At 47.7% G+C, this 10,855-nt stretch overlaps 1 protein-coding gene across 2 annotated transcripts; it reads right to left on the reverse strand.

Moving 5' to 3' along the window:
* Positions 1 to 7,570: 7,570 nt before the first annotated feature.
* LOC133070645 (pulmonary surfactant-associated protein A) lies at positions 7,571 to 9,814 on the reverse strand. 2 transcript variants are annotated; one of them, XM_061163032.1, is made up of 4 exons: positions 9,607 to 9,814; positions 9,218 to 9,337; positions 8,400 to 8,477; positions 7,571 to 7,947 (listed from the first exon to the last, which is right to left on the reverse strand). In XM_061163032.1, exons 1-4 carry the CDS (start codon positions 9,776 to 9,778, stop codon positions 7,571 to 7,573), a joined length of 747 nt encoding a protein of 248 aa, XP_061019015.1. In that variant the 5' UTR covers positions 9,779 to 9,814. The 2 variants fall into 2 exon arrangements, with proteins under 2 accessions (XP_061019015.1, XP_061019016.1); XM_061163033.1 differs by having other exon boundaries at positions 9,218 to 9,277; positions 9,694 to 9,778.
* Positions 9,815 to 10,855: the final 1,041 nt, after the last annotated feature.

Genomic DNA, 10,855 nt, shown 5'->3' on the forward strand with positions numbered 1-10,855 from the left:
GATCCTTACCTTAGAATGAAGAGCGTTGAGGAAAATAGTTTCATCTTATTTTGCTTAGCCAACATTTGCCACCACCTCTGCAAAGAGGAACTAAAAAGCCTCTTGATGAGGGTGAAAAAGGAGAGTGGGAAAACCTGGCTTAAAACTCAACATTCAAAAAACTAAGATCATGGCATCTGGTCCTATTATTTCATGGCAAACAGAAGTGGAAAAAGTAGAAGCAGTGACCGATTTTATTTTCTTGGGCTCCAATATCACTGTGGACGGTGACTGCAACCATGAAATTAAAAGACACTTGCTCCTTGGAAGGAAAGTTATGACAAACCTAGACAGTATATTGAAAAGCAGGGACATCACTTTGCTGAAAAAGGGTCTATATATAGTCAAAGCTATGATTTTTCCAGTAGTCATGTATGGATGTGAGAGTTGGACCATAAAGAAGTTTGAGTACCGAAGAATTGATGCTTTCGAATTGCAGCGCTGGAGAAGACTCTTGAGAGTTCCTTGGACTTCAAGGGGATCAAGCCAGTCAATCCTAAAGGAAATCAACCCTGAATGTTTATTGGAAGGACTGATGCTGAAGTTCCAATTCTTTGGCCATCTGATGCGAAGAACCAACTCATCGGAAAAGACCCTGATGCTGAGAAAGAGTGAAGGCAGGAGGAGAAGAGGGTGACAAAAATATGAGATGATTGTATGGTGGCACTCACCCAATGGACGTGAGTGTGAGCAAGTTCCGGGAAATGGTGCAGGACAGGGAAGTCGGGCATGCTGCAGTCCATGGGGTCGCAAAGAGTTGGACACGACTGAGCTACTGAATAACAACTGATGTGCTGGGCCCTGTGCTCAGGGCAGTTGACACAGGGAAATATCACAACTCTTGGCTCTGAGTTACTCCTAAGCTACTAGGAAAACTACTACTAGGATAAGTAAACTGTATTAGATTAGTGCTAACACAAATTTAGATGCAAGAGTAATCTGATAGGGGCCCATTTTCCCTGGGGCTCTTTTGCCCTGTGGGTTCAAGGCTTGGTAGTTTAGGCAGCCCTAAAGCATGGAGCCCATGGGGTCTGCAGAGGACACACAAGCCCTGTCCCTTTTAGAACAGGTGATGGCCCAGCAAAGAGAGCTCATTGCTGGCATGAGCTTTGGCTGCTCTCTTAACTCCCTTTCCTGAAGGTCTACATAGCCTAAATTTCCCTCTTCTATCCCCTCCTATGGACCTGAAAGCTAGACTCAAAACTGTTGCAGGTGATCCAAGGTCCCACAAGGCCCATTGCTTGATGGCACCTGTTTCTACAACATCCATTGTCTCATTTCACATAAAAATCTATTTTACACCCCAGGGTCCCAACCACCCTCAGAACCACAGCTGTTTCCCAACAGCCTGTCAATCATCTTGTTTAATAAAGTCTCTATTTTGTGACAGGCACTTGCTGGGACTAGGGATCCAGAGTGCCCTGAGGTATGGAACCTTATTCTGACCCTGAGAATGGAGGCTTCTTGGTCATTGATACCAGTCAACTGAGACTTAGATTTACCTCCTTCCCTTCGTTCGAATTTTCCATGGAGAGGCCATTTGTCCAGCCAGAACCCAGGCTTCTAAAATTTCTGTTCACTCTGGGCCCAGTGGGGTCAGCTCATGTTCCTCCTCCTAGCAGGATTCTCTGCGAGCTTCCCAGATGCCCCTCTGGCTCTGCGCCCCATCCAGCTATCAGATCCCCATCCAGTCTTTGCCTGAGCTGGCCCCCTTCCAGGAAGCCTTCAGAGCCCAGCCGCCATGGGCTTCCCCCTCTGCTTATCTCTGGTCTCTAACCCCAGTGTCCCTGGAGCTGCTTCATGACTACTGCATCTGTCCTTGCCTCCCCTGGCCTGTCAGCTCTCTTAAACCTTTCTTTCCTCCAGGACTCAGTAAGAAGCAATGAGTTGGAAGGGAAATGTTTTTCTTTTATAGGATTTTGAATTTGGGGATTAAGTGATCTCTTTTTTTGGCTGTACCACACAGCAAGTGGAATCCTAGCTCCTGGACCAGAGATGGAACCACTGGTGGGTAACCCCTGGACTGCTAGGAAAGTCCAGGAAGGGAGTTTTCTTGATCAGATCTTCACCTTTCTCCTTTCTTTATCTCCCCCTGGTTATGCTAGAGACCAAAGCCAGAGCTAAACATGTTGCTAGCATATACACCCCACTTCCATCCTTCCATTTGGCTGAAAAGACCACCTTTAGTTTGCAGATGGTCAACTGGATTCAGGAAGGGCACAAGATCCCAGGTCAGAGAGAGACAGAGGCCCTCAGAGAGCCTGATGACCCCACCATAGCCCCTGCCTGGAACTCACCAGGGTCAAGTCAAATGGCCAGACTCTTGTCCCAGGCCCCCACTTCTCTCCTCCACGAGTGACCTACTAGGGCCTCCTCAGAGCACAGAGGCTGTGGCTGGGAAGCTGGTCCTCCAGCCTGGGCCTTTGGCAGATGCCTCAGCAACGTCAGCCCCGACTAGTCTAGTGAGCAGGGACAGTGGTGGACTGGCCTTCAACCCCAGATTAATGAACAACCATCCTTAGAACTGTCATATCCTGGGCAGTTCTCCAGGGCTGCTGGTGGGTTCTCCACCTTAGCACTGGGCAGCTCTCTACTGCAGCACCCCAGACACCTCCTACTGCTCCCTCCCACACACCCATCTCTACCACTCAGCTATCTGATCATCTAGAATCACAGATTCTCAGATCATGGATCAGAATCACAGAAGATTGTTCTTTCCCAATATTTATTTCTGGGAGAGACATGCATACACATCCTACCAAACACATGATCATGCACACGCACACGTACAGGCAGGCACACACACACACATACAGGTACACACCACTGTGTTAGTTGTTCTGCCTAGTTCACCCCTTCATCCATATTTAGTGTACTGGGGGTAGGAGGGAAGGAGTTAAAGACCTACAACATGAAGTCACCTCATCCCTTTCTCCTCATTCAGAACATCCCTTATCTGTCCTCTCTGGGTGCATCACAGGCCTAGGCACAAGGAGAGGAAGTATTTGTAAATAACTCAAATTCAGAGCTGAACATGGGCATTTGTACTAGGTGTTCTAGCCAAGAACACTTCTCTCCATCTTTGCACAATTACTTGTTGTCATTCAGATTTCAGCTTAAGTGGTATCACTGGAGAAAGCCCTATCACAAAATTATAGTTCTCTGTTTTAATTATCTGCTTATAGTCCATCTCTATGTAAAATTGTCTTATTTCTTTGGTTGCCATATGTATTGACCAGCCCACTCCTTTAGAGCAAGAAGTTCATCAGAACAGGGATCTTACATCCCCACCTAGAGGAGGGCCTGAAACAGAATCACTGTTCAATAAACATTATGAAACAAAGGAATCCTCCAGCATTGTGTCTTCAAAGCGGCTCTCTTGACTTCCCTCCACCTAGAGCTGATATCTGTGCTCTCTTTTCCAGGGCAGGAGCTGCCTTTGACTCTTTTCTCCTTGTCTCCAGGGTGTAACTCAGGGCTGGGCACACAGAGAGGATCCATTGACAGAGTGAGGAGAGAAGCAGAGACCATGAGCAGGGCAGACACCAGACCAGTCCAAGGCTCCTCCGCGCCTGGGTTTCCAGGAGCATCCGGTTCTTATTTCCAGAGTCTGATCAAACGGCCTTTTTCAAGTCCCTGATGCAACTTTGAATTCCTGCCTTCCCCCAAACGTACACCCACTCTTTGAAACACTTATTCTAACAACTAAAGCAACTCTAGAGGTTTGCTTTGTCTCAGGGGGTGGGGCCGCTTCCCGTTGACTCTACTTCGTGATTGGTGATTTGCCTCCTCAAGGGTCATTGGCCCTTATGTACTCAAGTCACCGTGCCCTGTTCAGCAAGCCTCCCAGATTCCTGTCATCAAGGAGCCTGCCAGTCGCTGAGAGGAACCCATTGTAGAGAAGATTGCCGCCTCCCACCAACACACCAGGATTGTGTTTCCTGATGCCTTTGACATAACTCTGAAGGGCCCTTAAGTTCAGAGGACAAAGAACACTTAAGCCTTACAGCAAATGAGCAGACCTCCCAGAAAGGTGGAAATCTGAAACAGAGATTTACATACAACTAGGACACTATATGCGGGCTTCCCTGGTGGTTCAGATGGTAAAAAATCTGCCTCCAATGCAGGAGACCTGGGTTTGATCCCTGGGTTGGGAAGATCCTCTGGAGAAGGGAATGGCAACCCACTCCAGTATTCTCGCCTGGAGAATTCCACGGACAGAGGAGCCTGGCCAACTTCAGTCCATGGGGTTGTGAGAGTTGGACACAACTATGTGACTAACACTTTCACTTTCAGGACCCTATCTGTGCTACAGATTTAGAGGAAAGGTAGCTATAGAAGGAGGGGAGAACTTGGAACAGGAGGAGGGAGGGGTGTGCACTGTGAGCAAAGGGACAATAAGAAATACTTGATTCTGGAAGGAATAAAGATCCTCCCTTGAGGATGCCATAAGCCTGTCCTCTCATAGATCTGGCATTTGAATTTATGCTTATTAGTATTATTTTGCTATGATTGTTATTACTGAATTTTTCCCTTTATGCCAAGATGAAAAACTGTTTTTTAAGTGTTGCAGTTCATCACAATCTAGTGTACTGTGGGGACATAAAGACAATCAAGGACCTTACCCTTAACCCAGGCACTCAGAATTTTCCCAGGTGGAGGTCAGGTCAGTTTGAATCTACCTTGTAAAAACTACCAAACGCAGTGAGAAGTAAGCAGAGTGAAATCTGACTGATACAAGACTCAAAAATAAGCCTCTGAAGACTGTCGCTCTGGACAACAGATAAACAGACAGTTTTAAAAAGACAGTATAAGTGGAACTTCACTGTTTGTCCAGTGGCTAAGACTCTGCACTCCCAATGCGGGGGCCCAGGCTCCGTCCCTGATCAGGGAACTAGATCCCACATGCCACAAGTAAGGATTCACATGCCACAATGAAAGCTGAACATCTCATGTGCCACAACTAAGACTCAGCACAGCCAAATAAGTAAATAAATTTTAAAATAAGAGTGTAAGTAAGGAATAAATAAGGAATAATAAAGGTATAAATAAAAATTTAGCCGTGGAATTAATGAGCTAGTATAAGGAAATAACTATAGAGCTATTAATAAAATTTCAAAAACCTTGCTCTTTGGAAAATCAAATATATTTGGCAGATAGGTCCACAGTGGCTTGAATGATTGCTCCTGTTTTCTCATGCCTTCTTTTCATAGAGATACATAGCCATGCCCTTTGCCATGGTACTTTGTAGCACCTCCCACTAGAGTGTGTGGAGTAAACACCCCAACCACTTTGGTATTTGATTTGGCTCTGTGACCATGAGCAGATACTCAGGGAACAGCAGCTTTAAATGTGAGAAGAATATGTCCCTAGTAGCCACTAATATCAGGATAATTAAATGATGTGGGGAAAATATGAAGCCCCCGAGGAAGCTTGAAGTAAAAAATAGTTATTAAAATCTAGTCGTGCATCAATGGTTAATAGCCCAATCCCTGGACTCTGACTTCCTATATTTACAGCCCATTTCTGCCATGAACTAGCTACATGATCTTTGGAAAATCATTTTAACCGATATGTGCCTCAGTATTCATTTTTAAAGACCCCTGGTGCTGGGAATGATTTGAAGGCGGGAGAAGGGGACAACAGAGGATGAGATGGTTGGATGGGATCACCGACTCGATGGACATGAGTTTGAGTAAGCTCTGGGAGTTCGTGATAGACAGGGAAGCCTGGCGTACTGCAGTTCATGGGGTCACAAAGAGTCAGACACAACTGAGCAAATGAACTGATTAGTTTTTAAATTGGGCATAATGATAGCATCTACATATTAGGGTTAATGAGGATTATATGAGTCAGTACAAGTATAATATATGGCACATAGTAAGTGCTATGCATATATGAGCCATTAGACCAAGTTGGGTATATTCCAGGAATGCAATTGTTCAACATTAAGAAATGTATCCATGTAACTCACTAATTTTATAACAAGTTCAAGAATCTTAATAATCTTATAGATAGGTACAATCTTGAAGCCTTGAGGCTCACTCTTTTCCTCAAACTAATACACAGTCTCAAAATTATTTACATATATTTTTCCTAAGAATGCAAACTTTCTGGGGTTGATTTAAAACATAGTCCAAATGATTATTGCCCCTAGCTTTGTCATTAAAATCTGTCTAATTTCTGATTCATCACCACCCTGGCCATAGAGTGGTGGCTTCTTAAAGTGAAAGGTAGGCAGTAACTTTTTCTCTTATTTTTTTGCATGTGTGGGTGGTAGAGAGAATGATGGTGCCCAACGTGCTTCCAGGATGGAACCAGGTGGCCCCTATCACCCAACAAAGAAAGTTTAACCTGAGATTGAACTTCCCACTTTTCAGGTAAGTAGGGGTTCAGAGCCAGAGTTAACTTGATTTCGAAAAATACAGAAATGTTTCTTGAAACCAAAGCAGTGGAAACTCATGTTAACACATTCATGATTTATTACACTTGAATCATCTCTGTTCAATGAGAAGGTGGGGTAGTTATGAGCACAAGCTTCAGGTCCAGGTAGATAGGTTTGAAACCAGCCTCTGCCAATTGCTTCATGTTAAAAAAAAAAAAAAAAACACTCAAAACATTTAACTTCTCTAAATTTCAGTGTCCTTATATAAAAGATTGGGGAAAATAATGTTCGTCCCATGACACTGTGTGAAGATTAAATCATATAAGATGTCTTAGAAGTGCATGTCATGGTGCTTGGTATATAGTATGTGTTCAATAAATGGTGGTGTGACAAGTGGCGTGAACTCCTCACTGAGTTTTGAAGAGGTGGGGAATGTGTTCATCAGCAGGCAGTTATTTGGGTAATGTCTAAGGTGGGGGTGAGATCTTCCTTAGAGGTGCTGGCTGACACCCAAGACTCAAGGAAGTGGATAATACATGCCAATCACTAGGAATGAGCTGGCCGCCACCATGCTGAAGTACCACCTGGCCCTCTGAGTTCATAGAGAGCCTAACAAGATGCCTCCCCACAGACCTCAGGTTGATAGATAAACCCAAATGTATCTTTAGCTCCACATGTGTGAAATTTCCCAGAAGTCCACCTATCATTGTGCTTGAGCAGAACTGCTAAATCTTGATGAGGCTGGGCAAGCAGTGAGCTGCAATGACAGAGTAGAGGGGGCCAGGAAGCAGGCACCCTGTGTGGTGCTTTGGAGGGAACCTTCACCCCAGGACCTTACTGTTGCCATCTGTAAATAAAGGAACTGGACAAGAAGAGGAGGAAAGAAACCTCTGTCTCTTGCAGAAGGGCAAAGTTAGAGTGGCTGCCAAGAATGCAATGCTGAGAAGGGCTTCCAGAGGAGTGAGACTGATTAGTGATCATTGGGGAGGAGTAAGGATCCACCCAGCAGTGGAATGCTCAAGATTGCCTTCAATTCTGATAGCCACAAAGGAGTAATATCACCTGATCCGTAGACCAGGTGGATTCCCAGGATGGAGGCTGGAAGGAAAGATAGGACTCTGTCCATCCTGTGGCTTTGGTGCCTGCTCAGAACTCACAGATGGCCAGTCGGTACTGCAGGCAGTTCTTGTCATTCCACTGACCATCTGTGTATATCTCTACACACTTCTCTTTACCCCGGCCCCTAGGCTCCCCTGAGTACCAATTGGTATAATTCACAGGGGCTCCATCCAGGTAATAGAAGTCTCCAGCGGTGGGGCCTTCGACCAGGCCCAGGTAAGCATAAGTGTTGTGCTTCTTCACGATGCTGGTAATGGCTTCATTCTCCTCTGGACTCCTCGGGGTAGCAATCTGTCCACCTGCTCTGGCACATAACTCTTTAATGGCATCAAAATTGACTGACTGCCCATTGGTAGAGAAGACCTTCTCTCCCACTGCCATCATGGACCCCTGCAAACTGAGGACTGACAGCAGAAGAACCCAGGTCAGGCCACAGACCTCTTTGCTTCCTTCCCTTCAGGCTCGCCACCTTTGTGTTCTCCCCAGTCTCCTTATCTTTGCCTGTCTCTGTCATCCCCCCCTTTTCCAATTCTAGTCTTTCTGGATTCTCCACTATGCTCTCGTGATTCTATTTATTCATTCACCCATTTAACAATTACTTATTATTATGTGTCATAAACTGTGCGATTTCCTGGGATTCAAAGAAAGCAATATTGCTAGGGACCTTGCTGCCCCAGGACATAGGGAGCTAATTCGTGCCTACTTCTCTCACCTCTGGCATTTAAGAACATCTAAAACATGACTTCCACATCTACACTTGTTCATCAAGTCTCTACATTCTGGAGCCTGGTTCTAAGGATGAGGAGAACTAATGCGAGACCCCCTACCATATAAAGCCCCAAGGGGGATCCCTTACCGCCCTGTGACTGCAGAACTTGATGTCTGATCTCATGGAGTGTACCCTGGAGCTCTTCATCTAGATACGCTGGAAAGCCTGTAGAGAGATCCACAACAAGATGAGAGGATCAACAGGTCAACAACAACCCCACTTGCTGCCAAGAAGATTTGAGATCAACTGCGAGCCTGGAATTCTGCCCTTCACTTGTCTAGAGCCACTGCCCAGGCCCCAGGTCATAAGGGTCCACAAGGCCAGAGTGTGTTTCCATATTCCCTACACACTTGTCCCTTAGTGCAGCCTTGCACCTGCTCGCCCCTTCCCTGCTCTTCTTCCCTTCCATGTCCTTTCATGGATCTGTCTGTCCATATCTGTGGAGTTTTCCAGTTCCTGGGCAGGGCCCCTTTCCCACCCTCCATTAAGAGCAAATGTGGTTCTTTCTGTACTCTGATGAACCCTGATTACTGCTATAAGGAATAGTAAGGAACCTAGAACTCCAGAGGTCCCCCGGGCAAGCAGGGTCCCCAATTTCATCATCCGTCTGCTCCTTGGCCCATGTGCGCCCATACACCTCAGCCCTAGGAAGTGCCTCCCCTCCTCCCATCACTATTCTATTTCCCACACCTGATGTCTTGTATCTCCCTGTCAGCAGTTGTAATGCACAGAAAACTTTAAATTCCCACCAGACTCTGCACTTATGACCCACACCACAGGCACCTCTGGGATGGATGCCCTTTGGGAACTTGCACAATTTTGTCTGACCCCCATCATTCCTCATGTAACTGAACACATGGGCACGGTGTCCAGTCGCCTCTGCCCGTTGGCCCCATCCAGCTCACCTGGAGGACCTCTCTCGCCAGGCTCTCCCTTTTCTCCACGCTCTCCAGTGAGGCCAGGGGCTCCAGTCATGCCATCACGCCCAGGGAGGCCTGGCATTCCTCCAGGGGGTCCCATGGGGCCTGCAGAGAGAGGGAGAGGAGGATGTATGGTATCTGTCACCCACAATGAGTTGGGGCTGATGTGACTGGACCTCCATTTCAGCCAGGCTGACTTGCCTGTCCCTCCATGGGCACCGTGAGGATAGACTGTCCAGGGCTGTTCCAGTCTAAGGGTCCCAGGAAATACCCACCAACCAGCTGACCCTTGGACCCAGCCCAGACCCCTGGACCCAGCTGGGCAGGTGGTCCCCTTGAAATCAGGTCACTGTCCCCCAGCTCCCACTCAGTACCTGGAGGCCCAGGGTCTCCTTTGATACCATCTCTCCCATCTCTTCCTGGCAGGCCATGGGATCCGGGAGTGCCAGGAGTGCCGGGACTTCCAAGACAAACTTCCTTCATGTCACACTCGAGGCCAGAAGCCACCATCCAGAGGAGGGTAAGGGTCAAAGAGCACAGCAGCATGGCGCCTGCTCCAGCAACTCCTCCTGCAGAAGAGAAGGGCCATGGCCCCTCTGAAGCATTAATGAGGGTTTCCCCTTGCTCTGCTTTGTCAAGATTCAGCACATGCTGGGGCCTGAGGGCTGGGTTGGTACAGACAGGAACTCTGGAAAGACCCAAATTTTTCTGGGAAACTGCCAGCATCATTTGGTACCTAACACGGTCTCATGCCCCATCCCCCTGGCTGGAGGTGGTATGGTACCTGGTTAGGTGAGGGGTTGTAAAAAGCTCTGGAGAGTCAGAGGACCTGGATTCTACTAGAGTCTCTGTTCCTCGCTGTGTGACCACAGGGAACTCACTTTACCTCTCTTGGCTTCCCCTAACACGTCTGCCCTGGAGGCGATCCTGGCCTGTACCTCCCAGGCTGCTGGGAGGAAGGAAGTGGTCACTCACTTCACTCGTTCTGTCTGTCCCTCATACTCTCAGGTGCCCTCCTTTTGAGTTGAGGGATCACGATCCTGAGGATGAGGAGAAATGACCAGGGCCCATGGCTTGGCCATTCCCAGTCGGTCAATGATAGGGAGTCCCCTCCTCCCTGCTCTGGTGTCCCTTTCTCCTTGGCAGGCTGTTTCTCCCCCTGCCCCCACCCTGCGGGCCCTGTTGAGTCCTTGGGGAGAAGGGACCTGGCCAAGAGCACAGTGAAGAATGAGGATATCTGCAAGCCCATCATCCTGCACCCATAGTTAGGACTCTGTGGAATAGCTCCTAGTAGTACAGGGGAGGCCCCTCCTTCCCACCTGACCTGTAGTGAAGCCTGTGCCTGCTGGGCTGGTTCACCCTGGGGAAGACCCAGAGGATGGGGCTAAACTCACCCACAAGAACACAGCCCGTGCTCCCTGCCTCCAGAGCAGGGTGGCCAGGTGGATGGTGCCATTTATACTGATGTAGGCCACCAGGCATCCTCTCCACGCTGTAGAGGCTCCTGTCACAAGGGCCTCTACACCAGAAGGGCCAGGCAGGAAGCGGCCATCTTGTTTACTCAGTAACATTTCCTCACAGGTACTCAGGCTGGAGAGGCACTTAGAAAACCTGCTAACGAGA

Source organism: Dama dama, chromosome 15 (genome assembly GCF_033118175.1).
Source record: "Dama dama isolate Ldn47 chromosome 15, ASM3311817v1, whole genome shotgun sequence".
NCBI classification, from domain to species: domain Eukaryota; kingdom Metazoa; phylum Chordata; class Mammalia; order Artiodactyla; family Cervidae; genus Dama; species Dama dama.